Genomic DNA, 22,253 nt, shown 5'->3' with positions numbered 1-22,253 from the left:
TAGATTTTTTATACGGGATTAGATCACACATACTAAGATTTAAAACTGTTATTCTTATTAAAACAGTCACAAACATATTTCCTTTCTTAGACCGTAACCATTTCTTTGTTTTTCGACAAAACTTGCATCGCTGATTTCTTAAACATTGTAAACTATTAACGTTCACACAATCCGTGGTTATACTATTTTGATTATTTTTATGAAATGTTTGAAACATTGGGTACATACTGGATTTTACATAGCTTTAAGTGATTCTCGGGAGAGAGAGAGAGAGAGAGATCTCGTTACCCGAAACGTTAGAAAAGTAGCGTTTGTTTAGAAATATGTATATACACTATGGCTAAACAAGGTTGAAATATATCTAAATATAATTTGATATCCTTTTTAAATTAAAAAAAATGTCGACTTAAGTTACGCAGACCCAGAAAATGTAAATGACAACCACATATTACCGGTGACTCGAGTGATTTGTTCTTGAGCTATTTATGTACCAATAAATAAACAAAAAAATCACTCACACATGTATGATGAATTGTAAATAAATACATGTACAAAATCTTAATGCATTAAATGCAAGCATTGAATGGAAAAAAAGTACACGCATTCCATAAAATAACTTTCAACTTTATTTCCCGCATAGCTGGTAATGGCGTCGTGATTTCACATGAACAAAAATCACTCGTGCGAAACACGTGTACAGAAGCTGATCTTTGGTTCTATACACAACAGGTGTTATTGTCTTTCTTTGGTTTTTAGCAGTTATTGTACTTTACAACTAACTCTGTATATTTGGACGCTTAAATAGGTGTACACGAGATGCCGGTATTCACACCTTTCCACGGGCACCTGTTAGGTTACTCATCACAATCTGTCGTGTGTATAGTCTGAATATATCTTACTTCTACTTTGTTAGTTTCATGGCTTTTCTTAATCTCTAAAGAACAAAAGAACCGTCTGTAGAAATGGACACAAACAACTACACGAAAGACTATCGGCGCGTGGATCCGTGGAACAATTCAGCGACTCTATACATGCGGGATTTTCACATATTAACTTGCGATAAAAATATCATTTACCGGGTACATTAATGTACCAAAAAATGATTAATTAAATCATAAATAGTTGAATGAGATAACAAGTACATGTAAGCACAAACACAGCTCTTTTAAAAATTATTTTCAATCTTATATGTGTGATGTGAAATAGCGTCGAAATTTTAACCGTCGAGATCAATCTATATGTACATCGTCCGCTGTACAAACTTTTAGTCATTGTGTTGAAATCGTTGTGAAAACCATGAGTCTTAAATAAATGAATTCAATTCATACAAATAAAAATCTAATAATTCCAAATGGTTTGCACACAATCACATACACCCTCAGAGAGAGAGAGAGAGAGAGAGAGAGAACTTGTGTGTTGATTATAATACTTAAATTAAAATTTTATCACTGAACTTTATTATTTAAAATTTCGCTTTAGGTTTCTATAATTGGTCATTTGAGCGGGATTTTCTCTCAGGACTCCACGTGCTTCGCCTGTCAATCAGTTTAAGTATAACAGTACAGATCACGCCACGCGCCGCGTGCTACTTGGCTCCTCCTATATGGCTAGAAGAAAATTATCGAATGAAACGTTTTTGTTTTATGTTTTCTTATATCCCTATTGAAAAGAGTGTTTCTATTTTAAATAATTCAACAATAATTTCTCTCCGATTTCATGATTATAATTCATGTACTGGCGATCAGAGTCGTTTTCCCTCGCTGTCGTATTATTTTTGTTACTAGATAAATTCTTATATATTAATAACTTTTAACATTCATTTGTTGATTACCGGGTAATTTTTCGTGTCCTGTTTACAACAAGTATGTGTGTAAAAAGGTAAATAAAATATAAACAGGTTAGTCAGCATTTGTAAAACGTCAGCTAAATCGCATGCATACAGTGAAGAGCGGACACTTGTTCAACAGAATGATAAATATCGCTATTATATAAATAAAAGTTATTGACTTGTTGTGTATATCCAGTTGTGTACATATCGTATGAAATATGTTACATGAACATGTATATAGTTTAACGGAAAAACAAAAACTAATAGTCATATTTTGACTATACACGCGATCTTAGTTCAGATAAGAGAAGCGATGACGGGTTAGATGTAGGTATGATCTATGTATACAAACAAGTGCAGAAAATCATAGAATTAATATTTAAATGAATAAAAATTCGTGTCAAAAAACTATATAACACTTGATTTCAAGATTTCTTATCTATCCATTAATTTTACATCGTCTATTCACTAAGGCAATCGGCGATCGGCAATAGTACTACAGTAGTGCGCAATAAAGAATGATCATACGAATTATGAATAATAAAAACTAGCCGAAAATCAAGACAACGATAAAGGAAACTAAACTAACAAAATATCGGAATAAAGTCGGGGCAATTTGTTATAGCAATTTTAAATGGATTAGAAGTATTTAATGACTTCGACTCAAGTACATGTATAGAAATAAAAACTCAAGATGCTTTGTAAAATTATCGAAGGCTCGCTAAATTAACAAATATATTGGATTAAAGTCAAACAGTTCTTTTAATCTATCTGAATGATTACATTAATCTAAATTAAATACTAATAATAACAGACTGATCAAAATTAAATTACCCCCGCTTCCCAGTTGTCACTGAGTACACGGTTCACGCAACGTATCAAAAACGGGGGAACGGATGGACGCTCTGATTTTAAATAGATCGATTGAAATTCTTTTGTAATATATCATATAAAAAAAGAAAAATTCTTGTCATAATTACCACCCTGCTGAAGTAGATCGGGCAAAAACTAAACAAAATTATATGGAGAAAAATCAAAGCGTTCAGGCCACGCCTACCTCATTAATAAAGCGCGCAAACCGTTCACAAAGCGTGCAGCTATTTTTAGCAAAGCGTACCGTGCAAGAAGCGAACCGTTCCGTTCACAAAGCGTACCGTACCGTTCACAAAGCGAACCGTACCGTTCACAAAACGAACCGTACCGTTCACAAAGCGAACCGTACCGTTCATTAAGCGTAACGAACCGAACCGTGCAACTGGTGTAGTAGCACGTTTCAGGGTCTGTAGTAAGAATATTAAACTCTATTTAAAATTTGATTTGTAATTTCAATAAGTTACCATAGACATGTATTTTTGGCCCTCTAGAGTAGAAAAAGGTATTGAAAATTAAAATTTTTGTTTCAGTTTGTTAAGGAGAGGCCATCCATCTATGATGCAATGACAAGCTCACGGAACTCTTTTGCTGCAGTAAGATTGACGGGGAAGACTACGACAGCCAGTCATCCGCATAAACGTATGCCAGATGAATTTGTCAAACATTTACTGCAAAATTATACTTAATGTATACACAGCTAAAATAATTTAAATTTATCTCAAGTAATGAGCTTCAAATTTTCAAGTCTGAATTCAGAATTTAATTCAAAATAGCACTTTTCATTATTGTGGAGATCTGTATTTAAAATACCGGTAATCAAACTGCATATTCAATGACATGATATTCTACAATTTTTAGGACATGACAGTAGTCCTGGACAAAAGAGGCCCCAGCCCAGCAGAGATCCAGCCCCGCCCCATCAGCGAGAGCAGACTGTCCCCAAAAGTGGTCACAGTTTTCACCAACAGGGCAGGGATCCGCATGAAAAATCCAAAAAGTCTGCGGAGATACAGCCACAGTCACTGGGTCAGTGGATGCATTTTTACTTTACTTTAAAACATGCTTGGAACAAATCAAGCTTACAATATAGTTTCATCCATCTTTGATATTAAAATGTATAATTTAATAAACTTTTTGAATATAATGAATTACATTTGTAACAAATTCGATTTTGTTCATCCCGTGTACATTGTTTAACTATATTTTACCTCTGAACGAAATAGGTTTGTATACACAGCAGGCAAAAGCTATTTTTCTGTCTCCATGAGTTATATAGGTTTACCCATCTGGTGCTTATTGCATATTGTGTATATTTCATATGGTGAATGTTGATAGTTTAACAGTTGGAGCAAGATATTGGAAAAACTTATTTTGATAGTGTTTTTTACTTGCAAAGATAGCAATAAAGCTCATTTGATATTGGTTGTAACTAGACCCCTGACATTAAAACTTAGGTTAAGCAATAAAAATACCTTCATGAAGCAATCTCGACAACCAAATCAACATTTGATATAATAACACCAGTGATCACAAAAACTTGATGTATTTATTTTTAGATTTTATTTTGTTTGTAGATGATGAGTTCGAAGTTGATCCTCAATCCCTGAAGAGCATCATCAACAGTGAGGGATTGACCCCAGTCAGAGTTACTGCCCCTGTTAGGAGGACCCTGGGGGGTCATGCCTTAAGACAGGTAGTGTCATTGATATTAATGGTGGCTCAGTTTTCATGGATGATGTGGTTACCCTGACCCACAGAGGACTACATGTGGTATAATGCATTTCTGGCCCCCAAAATAAAAGTTCTATTGAGAGTTTTAAAAATCAGGTTGCAGATAGTGGAAATGGTATTGAAAATAGGTATGTAAAGGATTATTACCCCAGTAATGTCATCATGTAGAAATGACGTCATGAAGATATAATTCCAAATTTGATTAATTAATGTTTTGGAGCAAAAATATGGGTGTTTTTTGACTGGAAAACATCGAGCGCATGCTTGCTCAAGTACCATTATTACATACGTGTATAATTATATGAACAAAAACATTATGTACAAATTGTACTAAGTAGACCCGCACTCTATACTTTCAAAGGCAAAATATGAAGGAAAAATGACAGGAAATTGATGTCACAGATAAACAGCTATAATTGAAAAAATGATGACTAATAGCAAGATTAATGAGATAGACATCCTCTGTTTTATGTTTTATAAAGATTTGTTTTCGATGATACTATTAAAACTTGATTAAAATGGGGACAAATATTTGGCCATATCAAATGTAGTCTGTTACCTCCTCAAGAGTTCTAAATTTTAATATTTTCTTATTATTTTATAAGAATGAATCCAAAAAGCAATATCTTAACTAACATTTGAAAAACTGGCAATCAATAGATAAAAAAAAGAAATTGACCCCACAAATTCAAATTCTGTATTCCATAACCCAGCAAATTTCTGTAGTCAGTCAGTAACAACTGTAATAAGTTAGAGTGTTGGACTTCTTTCAGGAGCGGCCGTCCATCTACGATGCCATGACCAGTTCTCGGAACCACTCACTGTTTGGACAGGTGAGACTGTCCGAGTATAGCCGACCTGGCCCCAGGACAGGAAGAGGGTGGCCCCTCACAGGTGAGAACAAAACCTCTCTCCAGGTGTTTATTCACTACAGATCATACTAAATTAATTCAGTCTGTACTAGCTCTATAGGAAAATTAAGCTTGATTTGCTGTAGAGCTAGCCAGCAATTCCTCACATATAGATATATACTGCACACAAAAACTTGAAATACATTTTGTACAAGATAATATTCTGTGGAAAAATAACAAAAATTCTTTAGATATTTAACGACTTAATTTTTTACTTAAGTGCCTCAAAATTTATATTGAACATGCTTACCAATCTTTGTAAATGAGGTAAGAAAAGTTGACATGCAGATCAAGGTTTGCCATTTTCTGCATGTAAAAAAATCATACAAGATCAATTCACACATGTGTTGAGGGTGTTTAAAAAAACCTTCCAGTGCTGTGCTATGTGTGTTTTGTAATCTCCATGAATTTTTAAATACTTTGTAATGAAAACTCCATTTCTATTACGCCTCCTTAGGCTCCTGTTCCTCTCCGGCTCCCACAAGTTTCCCCTTTGGGAGGACCCCAGCCAAAGGACCCGTGCCGGACCTCATCAGAAGTGCTACCAAGAGTGAGGTCAGAACAAAAAAATCTACCTGCGTCTAACATAACTCACATACTCTAAAACACTTTAATTTTTGCAGAATGTCATATCACAGAAAAATGATTTTAAATCCATAATTCTGGTTTGTGTGTGTGTAAAATACTGATCCTAGGTTTTGACTAAAGCTTTAGGCAAGAATTAAATGTTTCTATTTTCGCAGTTGAGAATATGAACCAGATAATACAAAAGTACAAGAAACTTAAATTAAAAGAGGTTGAAGACAGGAAATGTTTTTCAACCACGTGATTTCAGAAAAGTAATCCTATGGAGATTTTCTAGGAACATAAACAAAATTCGGTTTACTGTACCATGGTTTAGACATAGAAAGGTTTCAAAGAGCAACCATTCCAATATGTACCACGGATTTTTCAAAAACTTTCTTCTTCAGTGCAAATAAAAGTTGTCCAACCAAGAGATTGGTTTTAAAGGTGATTTCTCATTTTTAAGGCGAGGCGAGTCCCAAGAAATGAGAACGGCATTCTGGCGGATGGACCCTCAAGGAGGCTTGGAGAACAGGTGAGTCCTCTATGCCACTCGAATCAGGGGCGTGTTTAACAGTGGTTGCTTGTGAGAACAACTTCTGCAAACAAAGTAGGGAGGGTATAAAGAAATCACCTTGTCCGTCTGTCTGTCCGTCCATCTGTATGATTGTGCAATCCTGTCCAGTCCATATCTTTCTTACAGAAAAAAAAATTATGGAACCAGAGGTGAAAGTCGATTTATTAAATTAAATTGGCCATGTTAGACCCATATCTATAAATGCGGAACAAGTCATGCCATTAAACCCACTTTATATTTCAACCATTACCTGCCTTTCTGCCGCTCTGGTTTAAATTTGCAGACACAACTTTATTTATACTTGGCAATGACATGATGCTTTATAAGTGCAAGATAAGTGCTTCTAAAGAAGAAACATTATTTAAACTTTCCATAAAAGTGTTTTTGAGGTTACGAGTAAAGGACAAAAACGCTCCGTATAAACCAAACAGATGAGTGTGAACATGACACTTATTTGTCACATGGACAGGTAAAATATTAAACTTTATCGGATATTTTGATTTTCTATCGGTTTGCTGGTAGTTTTGGTAAACTTCACATTACCCTTAAATCATATAATCTTGCTATGTATTTATGTAAACAAAATTGCACAATAAGAATGTGTTTATCAAAAGCAATTGAAATCAATTAGAAATACACCGTACCAAATGGTTTTAGAGTTATTTAATCAGGGCTCAACATAAAAATGTGGGAGCCCTATAGGAATCAAATTGTCTTTCTTTCTGTCAATCAGTAAACATTTGATTGTGAGGTGATAACTGAAAAAGTTTTCAATATACTGTAACTGTATTACATTTGGCTGTGTATTCTATTTAGTTATTTTGGTGGAATGCAGCTTCCGCTAAAAATCAAGTACATTGTTAGATGTCAAACATCATGTTTCAATAAATAAGGACAGTTAGAAATGTACATTTTCAAATCCACACTAACCTGTTGCAAAATCATTTTCCACCAAATATTTTACACGCTTAATGTACTGTAAGTTTTAAATCCAAGGTGTTAAAATTTTAAGATTTCTCAAAACATACCAATCACGATGGTTTTAATTTCACGCTTCAAGTAAACCAGTCGATCAAAGTATAAGCATTAACACGTTTTTAAAAAAACTTTAGTGAATATTTACGATTAGTTTAATTTAGCGGAAAAACGATAAATCGCGAACATAGTGAAATTAAAACCATCGTGATTATTTGCCAATCTACAGTGATACATTTACAGTAACACTTTAAATTTTTGTGTAGATGTAGTTTACCAAAAAGAGAACGAAATTATTAATTTTAGGGTTCATAATACTCAATACATAATACAAAAAGTATTCTTTATTGTAACGTTAAAATTTGTTTTAGATTTGGTGTACCGGGTACTTTAAAATCAACATTCGGAGGAAGATTCAAATGAAATATGTATTACAAATGTACTTGAACTAATAAATACTTGAACAGTATACATGTGCTAGTTTTAGCTTGTTTTTTATAAGTAGGGGTGTTGGAGGGGTTTTTTCCCAAAGTTTTCACTATTACTTTATATTGTGGCTTGTTTCAAAGAGTGGATCACTTCATGATAATAAATATTTGGAATACATTTGAAGCTCCTTTAATTTATTCTTGTACACTTCTCTTTCAGAAGCATGTCAAATGGGCTGATGTGTTTGAAGAGTCTGCTGCTAAAGAAAAGGTCAGAATTTTTTGAATATGTTATTTTAATCATTCTGTTATCCGTATGATCGCATCGAAATGAAAAAATAAAGCTCCGTCATACAAAACCTGAAGTAAAACATTTACATGAAACAGTCACTGCATAATAACAAACAAAGCTGTGTCAATTTTGCACAAGTATTTACATTTGTTGGACGCTTCATATGGATTCAACCATTACAGTATTTGGCTAAAGCAGATCCCAATTTATTACTGGTATTCATGTGAAGGAGAAATAGAGTTATTTCCCTTACGCTGTGTTTGATGTAAGATAGTTAAGAGAAAGAGATTGATATATTTGCAGCCAGTGTAAAGGGATGGAGAAATCTAATTGGTCTCAGTAGAGAACTGCTCCCTTTATTGTTATAATTTTTTGTGATATTTAGATAAGAAGAATTTGCATGCAGATGCATATCTTAAATTAAAAACATTAGATTAAAGTTTGATGAAAAAGTTTCCTATTTGACAGTGTATTCTATTGATTACACTTCATGTACATGTATATAAATATAGTTCCAGTGTAATTTTCATGAGTGAAAATATTGAAACATGAAATGCTTTATTTTGTGGTTCATGCAAGGTTATGAATGTTATAAGCATTTGTAACTGACATAAATTGAAGAAAATATGTAACCTGCTGACACAAATTCTAGTGAATTTCTTCAATTATCGTAGCTTTTATGAATTTTTAGTTATAAAATTAACATTTGCGAATGATAACATTCTTTGAGTAACTGTTTTTGTATGTATACACGTACATACACATGTACATGGAATAAAATAGAAAACTTTTTAAGCAGTCTGATAGGCATTCGTTACGTAAAAAAAACAGCACTGGATGGGCTTGATTTTATCAAATGGTGTACACTTTTGTAAATCAAGTGCAAAGGTGTAGCTTTTAGGTGTATACCGGGTGTACACTTTTCTACACCAAGTCAGGGGCATGTGTTGTTGGGTGTAGCACTGAAACCAATGTGGCGGACGAATGTTATGATGGAAACTTGGAAAATGATTTTTAAGTAATGTAACGGATTAGAAGTCGCATAAAAGTTGTCGTTTGTATGAAAGCAATCAAATTTGAAATGTTTGTTTATTTTATTGCATTTATATCACAAAAAACCTATTAATTGTCGCAGAACAGCAGATTCTTTGATAAATCTGCACCCTTTTCCGTCATATTCATTCTTAACTTCCCTACACCATGTACACTACACCATTGAAGTGGACTTGATATACAATACAAAATTTTTACACCGGTGTATACCGGTGTACACCAAGTTAAGCTAAATCAAGCGCGCCCAGTGTGATTGATATTGTTTCATCAAACATGTGGTGAGAATTTTTAGTCCCTAATGTTTGGAGATCTCTATGCATACAAGTAATAGAGTTGGACTTTTTCAAATCTGTCAAAAATTGAAACATTTGTAAAAAATTTATGCCGTGAATTTGCCTATAAATAAAAATTTACTGCAGTAAGAATGATTTGTTATACAGTTATCCCTTTTTGATCAATTCAAAGGTTAATTAATGTATTAGTTATGATTTATATATAGGGACATTGTTTTACAGTTTTCATTTTGAAAGGAATTGTCGACTCCTTGGATATTTGTTATTCCCTTGTCTTGAATGCACATGCTTTATGAAACATGTTGCTGAGCAAGCAAGTAATGGGAAGAATATCAAAAATCATGTTTTGAAATAAAAAGGGGAAAAAACTGATTGCTGTGTGGTCCTATGGAAATGCATCACTTCAGCAGTATCCATTCTCCTTGTCAGGTGTTGTACAAATAAAACATAGATATATGCAGTGTAAAAAAAAAAATTCAGAATTGTTTTTGATTGATAGCATTTAAGACTCCCCCCTTAAAAAATGTGCCACTCATGTGGAATTTATTGGGATTCATAAGTGATTATAATGCGCTTAGAAAATTGTAACTCATTTATTAGCTTGGACCACACAGATGCTTTCAGTAAGAGCCATTGTTTTATTGGTAGAACGGGGGATCAAAGTCATCCATTTCTGAAGTGTTAGCGGTAACCCTATATACCCACAAGGATGGCAGAAGACCATAGACTTAAGAGCGCCCTAATTACCCCTTGGTGCTTTCTAAGCAAAAAAAAAAAAAAATGATTTTTTATTGGATCAACATGATGAGCAACTGTGAAAATATTTTTGCTATGATTTGGAGTAGTTTTTTCTTCGTATAGATCACCAGTAGATGTCATTTTGTGTAGTGTAGACAGTGTCTTTCACTGATAATTGATGCAGGATCCACCCATATTAATGTTGCAAAAATGGTTTTGTAGTGTCCAATATTTCATTTTTGTTTTTAGATGACATTTTGTATTATACATCTGTAGAGGGGATGCTAGTAAGCAAGATCTTCCATTCTTTATGTTGTTAATAGGGTTTTGCTGGCTGTGTCTGTTATGTCACATTTGTCTATGTATATTTCATGGGACTAAAATTATGTTTTTTTCTTCAGAAAATGACTTGGATTTATTTTTCTTTATGGTATACATGTACATGGTGTATCAAACATGCAGAAGAATGATCTCTTAGTGTGGGATCATTGTAGAAATGTGAAGGGTCAAGGTCACATGCAAGGCCAAGATCATGTAAGGTCAAGGTCACATGCAAGGTCAGTGCCTTTTAGGGTCAAGGTAATATTAAAACCAATTCAATGTCATGTGACAGTCAAGGTCACATGTAGGTCAACTGACAAGGTCATTTAGTGTTCTCTAAAAGTTATTTAAAATTATCATCATTGGTATACTTTTGCAATGTAATATGAAGCAAATGTTAAAGTAACACATTCAAGTTTATTTAAATTAAATTTATTTACCTTAATTTAATTTTCATGAATAATTACCCCCAGCTTCCAATCAGAACCTTTTAATAGTGGCTTGTGTATTAATGACGCACAGAGAAATGGTGTTAGATAACTAATTAAAAAAGTGTTCTGTATTGTATCTACATACTAAAAAGGCCCATGGAAAATTCCTGATACAGGTCAATCTTAAAAATAAAATTGTTTTATGGATAAAAGAAAATTGAAAAAAAAATTTATCTCTTCAAAGTTTTCATTATGTCAAAGCATCCCTTAGAACCTAAAACTTCTTTTTTTTCGAACTTGGTGGGTCCAAGAAAAAATTTAAGTCTAGGCATCAGAGGATTTGAGACAGGTTAAATTAGATAAAGAAACACTTGGCTTGGAACTTTCAACATCTCAATGGTATAATTTTGGGTTCCATAAAAATCTTAGCAAGTCAATTACGGTAAACAAAGCACCCAAAATCCTGTCTTGATTTCCCAATTTCTTAATTAAAAAAAAAAAAGACAGAGAGACAATTCTGAATTCTTTTTATAAAAGTTGGCATTTATTTAATTAAACAGATGGTTTTAGATAACTGCATATGGATGGCACTTTGAGAACAATGAAATGAGGAGAGATGTGGTTTGGCCATGTAAGTAGGAGATGATATGGAGATACCTGTGTGAAGATTTTCCCCCGAGTCTGGCTCGGAGAGTTTGTGGTTTTGTGGGCAGGCGTTAAACTGTCTGATGTACATGTGGTTTTAGGTTGACTCATGGTGACTTCATACAGGGGGAATGTGCTGATCAGTCTCTCTCTCTCTCTCTCTCTCTCTCTCTCTCTCTCTCTCTCTCTCTCTCTCTCTCTCTCTCATTTGCTGTCACTCCCCTATTTGACCAATTCTGCATGGTTCCTTTCTCTCTCCCTTTTTCCTTTGATTTGCTCTTTTCTCCCTCATTTAATAATTATTCATATTCTCTCTCTCTCTCTTTCTCTCTCTCTCTCTCTCTCTCTCTCTTTCTCTCTCTCTCTCTCTCTCTCTCTCTCTCTGACTCATTTCTCTTTCTTTTTCTAATTCTCTATTTGCTAACTTGAATTGAAGGTTCCCAATTCTTAATTAATGTGATCACAATGTGAGGAGAAATATGTTAAAAGCAAGATGTAACAAGAGATATGAAAAAAAAATTAAGTAAAATTATTTTAAAAAGAGGAAATATTGTATTAAATGTGCCAATTTTAACTATGATTTAAGTATTCCACTGCCACAGAATCTTTGGGTTATTTGGGTGTAGACCTCCAAGAAACTCTCTTAAAGGGAGCTAATTTGATAAATATGCAATTTAGCATGATCGTGGATATTAAAATACACTGGTGTGTTTTAAGCTCTTATTTTAACTTTGACTTGTAAAGAGATCAGAGGCGATGGAAGTCGGAGGCAAGGATTGGGTTGCTAATGGTTTTTTACAAACAACAGGTGACTGTCGGTCCTTGGGTGTCGGAAATAATGCTTACAATGAAAAGCAAATGTCATTTTTGGCATTCCATGAAAAAGATTCTAAATTCAGATTTGGCACGGGGGGCTCATGCACAATTAGTTGAAGACATTGCATGTACGGCAGAAAAAATTTCCTGACGCCCCCTTTTGTTTTTTTGCATCATCATTTGGCGAGGGGTAAGAGAAAAGGGGGGGGTGAGGTTGACTTGTCTGTGGCAAATAAATAAATAAAAATGTTACTCATTATTCGGCATTGAACTCCTGGGAGAAATTAGAAAAAAAAATGTCTGAGAAAAATTAAATCAAACGATTGCCAGACAGGTACACGATATGCAATAACAGCAGAGAGAGAAAAAAAAGCTCCAGGAAAAACATTCCCAGGAGAAAAAGAAAATAAGATGGAATCGAGAGACAAGAAACGCGGAGATAAAAGTCGGCATTTCTCATGTCTGATTTCAGGTTTCTCAGGTGAGAAGCCCGTGATTAATACACCAGTTATGTAAAACATATTTTCTTTCTCCTCTAGCATGCAAGACTCCTGATGATGGGCTTTTGTTAGGTGTTTTTCTTTTTTTTTGAAGAAGCGTGGGAAATCTTGAAGGTCTCTTCCGTAATAATTTACCCCCACCGGCAAAACTCTATTAGCCTGCAATTAAGGGAAATCAAGATCAAAACACCTGATGCTGGGCTGCTTCAGTGGCCCCTGTGTCTGTTGCATCTGAAGAAGAGTTTGCCAGACTCTGGACGCTGGGAGGGGATTTATATGAAGATGAAGGATGAGGGTTTAATATGATCAAGTCATGGAAACCAGAAAGTACGATCTGTCAGACTATGTCATGTCTATGTTTAGAAGGGAAAAAAATGGGAAGAACAGTTATTTATTTTAATATATATGTACATGTATATCTTCTTCAGTTTCTGGAACTTAGAGTGAGTTTTAATTATTTAAATCACAAATCTGGCTCGGATTTCACAAAAAAAACTTAAGTTTTTTTTGTGAAATCGGAGCCTGTAAGAGGAAAAGAAAGGGAATTTTTTAAAATATAGTTATTATATTAACATAGTTCTAAAGAGACTCAAACTTTTTATTTCATAATTCTGGTACAAAAAAAGAGAAAATATCATAACCTTAGAATTTTTTGGCCTCAATATTTGGTTTTCCCTTACTGATGAACACACTGATGACCATACATTAAATAAATGTTGAATTTGTAGTCTAAACAATTAAAACGTTGAATAGGACAATTGCTTTGAATAACTAGAACATTATGCATCCATCTATTGATTCCAAATTACTTGTCCAGAATAACATTTTCTCTTCTTTTGCCCCAGTTTGGCTCAAACTTCACCTGTAGGTAAAACTTTAAGGTGTTTAGTGATCATCAACCAATTATCTATATCAAAGGAAACCAATTCTTTATATCAAAAGTTCATTAGATAAAAGAAAAATCTGTCAAGAAATCCTTGCGTTGAGAATAATTTCTCTTCCTTTGGCCATATATTGCTCAAACTTTACAGGAGATAGGTTGTGTAGCAACTTTACACTAATAGTTCCTAGGTCAGGGGTCAAGGTTATAGCAGATATCTAAGAAACTACTGTAAGTCGTTTTATTTCCATGCATGGTGTTAAAAATTCACGATTTCTTAAAAAGTACCGATTGCAATGGTTTTAATTTCACGCTCCAAAAAAACCAATTGATCAAAGTATAAGCATTAACACGTCTTGAAAACTTAAGTTAGTATTTACGATGGGTTTAATTTCACGGGAAAATTACAAATCGCGAACATAGTGAAATTAAAACCATCGTGATTATTTGCCAATCTACAGAATTATTCTTGTCCTGAGCTTTTTTTCTCTCCCCTCTATATGCCCCATCTCTAGGTCATATTTAACCCAAGCTTGCCTGTGTGTGATAGTGGAAGTTAGAGGTCAAGGTCAAGTCAAATCTCCGTAATATCATGGTTAAGTGCATGGTTTGGTTTTGTTCTCCTCTGTCCAATGTGGTTCATACTTTACCAGGGAAATCAAAGAAGCACAGAGTAAAGTGTTTGCAGTGACCTTGAACTTTGCAGTGTAAATTTCTCTTCCATTTACAGTCCTTTACCCTAGTGTCCTTTTCTAAAAGCAGACACTTTGAGATGATCACCACCTCAATGATATCTAGTTCATCCTGGATGTCCCAGTAGCACAATGAATAATGCACTTGCTTTTTACCACTAGGACCCAAGTTTGATCCCTACATTCAACAGTGTTTGTATACAGCAAAACTCGGTTATAATGTAGTCACTCGGAGCTAAGAAATTACTTCGTTATATCCGTAATTCGTTATAACCGTATAAGAAATTCATTAAATTTACATAGCTGGGGATCCAAGATGACTTCGCTATATCCATGAATTCGCAACGTCCGTGTTCGTACTAAACGAGTTTTACTGTATTCACAAAAGGGTATGGTGGTCACCCACTTGGAAAATTGGGTTTTCTCAGGGTACTCCCACTTCTGCCCAAATTTAAAATGACCTCCTCACACATTGCTAATCTGTGCCAACAAGAGGTGTTAATATAAGTTGTAGAATTTGTGTGTCAGTTATTGTAAAATTTAAAAAAAAGGGTTTAGTTCAGTTCATCCTGCATTTTCATAGTGGAAAAAAATACCCGTTTGTTGGAAAATGGAGAACTAAGGTACGTTTATCAACTGACAAGATAGATAAATCTTGTAACTTATCCTTAAAAGGATTATAAATTTGTTCAATATATGAAATTTCCTAAGATAGAAATATAACTTCTGTAAAATATTGGTCAATTACAAGGCAGGCTGACATTGTGTGTAAATTTAAATCAGCTGGGTTAAGATTTCTTTTGGAAAATCAAAATTATTACTGTAACATCAAGATTCTGTAAAGATGAACTTAACAGGACTGGTGAACCTTAAATTGATCATGTAAATTGATGCTGTATTTGTTTAGAGAATAATGTCCACCCATATTTTGATTAGACTTGCAGATTCTCTTGTTAATCAAAACATTTGAAACCATGGTTTACAAAAGTATCATTTAATAATAATTGATTTAAACTGCTTAAGTACTTTTCCTGATGTTTGATTTAATTTTGGTTGTTGCATTTCAAATTTTTGCACCCACCCCCCCCCCCCCCCCCCCCCCCAATTAATTACACTGTGCTTCCCTAACCTCACAATATGACATAAATCAAGAACATGTTGCAATTCCATTTACCGTATTTTTCGGGGCATATGTCGATGTGGGGCATAGGCCGAATTGCTAATTTTTAGACAAAATTCAAGAAAAATCCTTAGACTAGCCGAATTGGGGGATAAGCCGATTTTCAATCGATGATTACTATAGTGAAAGTATGACCGCTTATTAAGGAAGTCATCGTATTAAGTATATACTTTCAGAATATCGATGTAGAAAGTCAAAAGAGTAATTAAAGTTATTAAATTTGCTTAACATATATATTTTGAGCAATTTTTAAAAATACATCTGTGTTTTGTGGCTTTTATATTTCATTAATACCTTATTGCTAAATCTCATTTAATCAAGTTATACTTTGAAATCTACTTGTAAATACGGGGTATGGTGTCCATTAGCTCAACACGTGGTTTCATATTCAAATAGAGTTATCCCCCGTAATCGCTATGAATGAGAAAACGAAATACCAAACATAAAATATTTAATTTGTGTTCTTTCCATTAATTAATTAAATAGTGACTGCCGTTATGCAGAAAAGTTGTAATGTTAAAAACACAGTTAATGCAATGAAGTGTAACGGTGTACACTAGTCTACGTGCCCCCAGGCTGTGTTTTAGTCACGGGTTTCACACCTTTGTATATACATATACACACACGACACCAGAATACCGTTATTTCATCCAACAGAAAATTAATTGTAAAAACACAAAACATTTGATTTATTCTCCACCTAAGACCAGTGATTCCCACGAACGCAGACATGAAGAATTCACAAAAATTCCGTCATATTACATTCTACCCGGTTTGGTTTTCTTTTTTACTATGCAATAATAGTTTCCAGGGTTCATACACGAACGTGGGAAAAAAATTCTTTTGATTGGGATTGTAAAGAAATACCTCGTACAGTACTGTACATTTTATTACTCACGATGTCATTACAAAAATTATCAACGGGACAACTATCGAACAATAGTTCAAACGGATGAAAAAAACCCAACCCTCATAATAAAATGCTACAACAGTACAACGGATAAAAACAGTGGATTTTATATTTTACTGTTAAATTTTTTTAACTTTGAGTCTAAGAATAGCCGATCCCGGGGGATAGGCTGGGGCTCGCTCATCGGAGAAAAAAAATACTGGCCTATGCCCCGAAAAATACGGTATACATTGTACAATCCAGTTCAATTTTCATAGAGTTGATAGAGCACTGCTCTATTTAATTCATTTGATTCTTTAATAAATTTCAACTGTAATGCCCCTGTTTTATTTCTTACAACTCTAGTCTAATGATGCTGTAATTATATGCATTGTAAATTGAAAGTGAAAAAATTTAAAGATTTCAAACGTGTTTGGTTTATTTTTTTACCTTATTGAAATGTTAAGTCCTGATGCATGCTTTAGACAGTACTTTGGAAGAAGTGATAGAGTTTATGGAGAGCTAATTGCTGTATCTTTGATGATTATTAGCTGACAATTGGGATCTAATGGTTCAACTAGCTCTTCAGTTCTTAAAAGAAAAAAGGGAAAAAAAAACAAGCAGACTTCTTCTGAAAAAATAAACCACTTCGAATTAATTTACAGGATATTGCCTGAGCATAAAAATGTTAATTACTAATTGTGTGTATAGACTTTGTCAGAAAATGAAGTTTCATGGCTCTAAAGGTTCAAGGGTGATCAAAATTAGGCTTCCAGTCTGTGGCAGACGGCAATCCAAGTGAAAACGGCATATTGGGAAATTGGAAACCCGGTGTCGTAGCATTAAGTTTTGCGCACTAATCCAACAACCAGGTTTTATATATAGAAGTTAGCTGTTTTAATATTAGCAATTTCTATTTGTAAGCATCAGATGATGCAGTGGTTGAAAATAAGAGAGAAAGAAGGAGTGTTGATGTCTTGGATGTGTGACTGCAATTTAGGATAAGATTTTGAATTGAGCTGCAGGAAGCAGAATTTGAACCCCAGAATTTGAACGGAAACTTAAATTTCAAAGAATTGCTGCTTCATGATCTCTCAAGTGTGGGCAGTGTTGTATGTGATTATTCTCTGTATCATTGTAAGTACTACTAAACAGTAGATCTACGATTTTGCATTAGAAATTAACTTCATAATTGCAAATGGAAATGTTTCATTTTTCACTTTAACTGGGTTTATATGATTGTGCAAAATACCTCCTATATTTGTTTTATGAATTTTTCCAAATGAAGTGGGTTGTTAGGTCATAAAAGAAAATTAAAGATACTTTTTTGCACAAATTTTGAAATTATGTAATAGTACAGCAGACATGGTTATAACAAAGTCACTGGGACCTAAGAAATTAATTCGTTATATCCGTAATTTGTTATAACTGTATAAGAAATTCATTAAATTTACATAGCTTGGGATCCAAGATGACTTCGCTATATCCGTGAATTCGCAATATCCATGTTCGTACAAAACAAGTTTTACTGTAATACCACAACTCCTCCCACTCCAAATCCAAAAAAGTTTTTGAAAAATTTGCTAATGTAAATACTCTTTTTTAAAACTTGTTTGAATCTCATATTATTCATACATAATTTTTTTTTCTAGAAACGATTGACAGTTGCTGATATTAGTTTTGGTTAGGTCTGAGTATGGTTAAATGTAAAGTTGAACATGAATTTTCAGTTTTGGGGGAAAAAAATGAATATGTAAAATAGATTGATTCAGTAAATAACAACAAAATCCCCATGCCGGATTCGAACTCGGGATGTACGGATCACAAGCCAAACACTTAATCCACTTGGCTCAGTGGTGAAATAGAAATCTTTTAGTTCTAAGTTAAAAGGTCATATAAGCGACCCTTAAATTTGCTGTTCTAAAATTCTGAATAAAGTTAACTGTAAATTATCAGGTAAAAACTTGAATACTTTATAAAGATTTCTTTTTAACTTAATTTTTATGGATAACAGTACATATATATTAACGTACTAAACTGTATCTATATTTTAATGTATAAAACTGTGTCAAGTAAGAATAAACAGACAATATTTTTTTAAAGAAGATGATGGCACTGAAAAATTTTAATTTAAGGCATGGACAAAACTAATAAGCCTTCATTTTTATCCCCATTATTTGTTACAAATCTTGGTTTCTGATTAAAAGTTGAACTGGTACCAATCATTAAAGAATTAATGTCATAGTAGTTTTGCTGTGAGTCATTATTAAACTCGATAGTAAATAATTATCCATTTATAATTCTGTTTAATACTCGTCATTTGGAGAAATGATTAAAAAACAAGGTTTAATTGACCCCAAAAAGAGCTTGAATGAGGAAATCAATTACAGTTCAATCCTGGATTTTGGCAGCTGACAAAAATGTCAATGTACGAAGGATACTCAATACCAATGCAAACATTGGAATTCTATAAGTAGACTATAAGGTGTGGTGTTTTGTAAAATCCTTTTTTTCATTCAGAACTTAGGTATGGTTTATCAACCTAAAAAATTTGCAATTGTATGGCGACACGTGTCACCACAAAAACCGCATTGACACGGCAGATACACTTTGTCAAGTGACATTAACGCATTTGAAATTTAATTCTTCTTTTGTCTGGTTGCTGACGCAGCTGATATACACATGCAGTGACAGACAGGAAGTATAGTTTTTGAGTAGGGTTTTTCCCCCTTTTTTCGGGATCCGTATCTTGAGGTTCCAAAGGGTCACTGGCAAAAAAGAGGTTCATGAAAGTGCGGCGAGTTTCGTACTCTTCGTTCCTGATTGTTGCTCGAGATATTTACCAGGTGTTGCGGTCTGAAGATCAGGGTTTTTATTTTTATTTCATTTTTTATGCAGTAAATTATCGTATTCGGGGATTGTTTTTTTATTCTCTTAATTTGCTCTTTGGAATATTTTTTTTAACAACAGTAACTAGCTCAACTTGGAAGAGTTGGTGGAAAGTCTTACTGATGACCTAACTTTTAATACATGTACAGTAACAAAGTCCCCCCCCCCCCCCCCAAAAAAAAAAATATGTACAGTTGATAAGCAAAAAGCAGGATAAGAATAGTAACCAAGAGATTTCACAAGATAAAGACATGTCATTTACAATATCTCCCTGACAAAAAAAAAGTCATTAGTACAAAGAGTCTGTAAGGAAACCTCTTTGGAAAGTCCTCCATAATGTGAGGCAAGCTTGGCTCTAAGCTCTGCCTGTTATCAGAAAGTGCAGCCACCAAACAGATGGTTGAAATGCACAAGGGATTAGCTGATCCTCCAAGGTGTAAGACTGATTGTTTTTATGATGTAACGAATGATGATGCATCTTGCAGGTTCCTTAATGCTGCATTTCTTTTTTAATGAACTAGTAACAATGTATTGTTAGCCTGAACCCCCCCCCACCCCCCCTTATGCTTGAAAGATGTATAGGATGTCATTTGGTTGCAGCCAGATCTTGTATAAGCTTACAATAATGAGCACCATATAGATTTATATATAGACTGTAATATTATAGCTATAGCCCAGTTAGCGTCGAGAGACAAAACACCTGTTACATTTTATATAACTTGTGATGCTGCTGAACTTAATGATAGTATTGTCACTTTTATATAACTCTGTGGCATTTGGGACTTTTGCACTTTATAAGGGTCACATAATATTATGGATACAGAACCTTCTTTCCTACTCTGGATCAGGAGATGATTCCACAGAGTTTCCAGGGCTCCGGAAGACTACTCAATGACTATGCTGGCATATCCTAACTATGTCACACAGGGGGTACCTACAGATTATCCTAACTATGTCTTTTTTCTGAGTGGAGATTCCGCAGAATTTCCGTCCGGACCTAGATCCGATTAATCAATGACAGTGCTGGCTTGGCCTTACTATGTCATACGGAGGCTCCTCCGGGAAAAACCGAGGCACAGAAGATGGCTGCTAATTGTGATCTGTCATGTTCTCAGGAACCGGCACATTTGTTTGGTTTGATTAAGCTCAGGAATAAGACATTTGGGCTAGAGTTGAAGGAACTTTATACATTTACTCTGTAGGAAAGGGAGGGGGGGGGGGGTGCTCTTACACAAGGCTAACTGAGGTTTCTTCCTTCCAAACAATGAATTCTTACTAAAGAAGTGGGATCAAAGGAATTGTTTAGCAACCATGTCTACCGGCAGTTCAAAAAAGAAACTAGAGGGGTTTGATTGATGTTTTTTTTTTTAATATTATTAGATACTAGATAATTGAAGCTTTAGGATACCTTTTAATTGAGATTTTGATTTATAGGTCAAGGTGAAATCAAGGTCACGAATTTGACCTTGTGATTGCTCTGAGCATAGAAGAATATTTCATGATGTTAAAAATCTGCTCACTGTTTAGATATTGTGGTCATTAACTCTGCTGATTAAATAAATTGTTCGAAAGAAGTAGCAATTAAACAAGAAAGTTCAAGTTTTATGATGGCGACTTAATAACAGGAGCTTGCATGCAGGAAGAATCCAGATTTCAAAGGGCGTTAAGTGCATGCCGCTTGTACTGGAGACTATTAATATCAGTGCTTTTATGACAGAATGTGACATCAATATTGGGTTTATTGAACAAGGAGGGGAAAAAAACCTAAAATCTATTTTGTAATGACTAAGCTTGTTAATTAGGAGCAGTCTTACAATTTGCCTGCGACTGTCATCAAAAATGGGGCAGACGTAATCTGTTGATGCTATCAAAACGTGACTGGGTCGCGGAGTGCAGGCATCTTGGACAGTTTCTCCATCCCAAAGCACTGAGTCACATTTTTGCAAAGAGAGGGCTCGTTTGTTTGTTTTTATGCTTTTTGATTTGTACAAAAAAAAAAAAAAAAAAAAATACTGAAGAGAGGAAAATTAATATATGAAGTTCGGTATATTGGATTGATTGTAATCATGTGTTTTGACAAAAATTAGGTTAGAGGATGAGAGGGAGTAAATATCTGTTAATTATAAATAAACCACTCCACCATTCATTATGTTCACTGAATTTATGTTCTGTACTCCTGATGCCCTGGTCCTCCATCTCTCTTTCTCTTTCGTTTCTCTCTTTCTCGCTCTTTCTCTCTCATCATAATCTTAGTACAGTTACTTTTTCTCAAAAAATGAATTGCACTCAAAGTTTTTGAGCACTAGCATGCTCACTTACTCTCCCCTCCCCCTCTCTCTCCTCTCTCTCTCTTTCAGCTGAAAGTAAATGCATTTCACTGAAACTATTATTAAAACTCCCACCCACCCCCCTTTTTCCAGGAATGACCCTGTCTTTAAATGGTCCCTTATTTCTGTAGCGTAGAGCTGACTCACTCCAAGATCCCTCTCATACTTACTCTTCAATAAGAAATCAAGCCTGCCTCGGCCGGCATCATCAGATATGTACACAAATTATTGTTTATGATGTTCTGGGTCCTTAAATCAAATGAGTGACTCAGGGCTTTTTTATTATTGAGTTTTGTGTAGTTTTATTGAAGAAATGAAATCAAAGAGAGGAGGCTGGGTTTTTTTAGGGTTTGGTTTTTGGTTTGTTTTTTTCATGTAAGTTGATGGAAAATTGGAAATGTATTCAATGTCTGGCATGCA

The 22,253-nt window shown here is 34.3% G+C and overlaps 1 protein-coding gene across 2 annotated transcripts in view; it reads left to right on the top strand.

Annotated features, from left to right (window-relative positions):
• LOC128163378 (uncharacterized) overlaps nt 1-22,253 on the top strand; it is a 46,938-nt gene that overhangs the window by 8,062 nt on the left and 16,623 nt on the right. For both annotated transcript variants that reach the window (XM_052826957.1, XM_052826958.1), the window contains exons 7-13: nt 3,232-3,340; nt 3,560-3,727; nt 4,276-4,394; nt 5,206-5,326; nt 5,801-5,898; nt 6,374-6,442; nt 8,108-8,158. In XM_052826957.1, the coding sequence (XP_052682917.1) occupies nt 3,232-3,340; nt 3,560-3,727; nt 4,276-4,394; nt 5,206-5,326; nt 5,801-5,898; nt 6,374-6,442; nt 8,108-8,158 (735 nt within the window). The remainder of the gene's footprint in view (nt 1-3,231; nt 3,341-3,559; nt 3,728-4,275; nt 4,395-5,205; nt 5,327-5,800; nt 5,899-6,373; nt 6,443-8,107; nt 8,159-22,253) is intronic.

Source organism: Crassostrea angulata, chromosome 9 (genome assembly GCF_025612915.1).
Source record: "Crassostrea angulata isolate pt1a10 chromosome 9, ASM2561291v2, whole genome shotgun sequence".
NCBI lineage: Eukaryota > Metazoa > Mollusca > Bivalvia > Ostreida > Ostreidae > Magallana > Magallana angulata.
The sequence above is the reverse complement of the archived record's forward strand: the minus strand, read 5'-3'. Positions and strand labels throughout refer to the sequence as shown.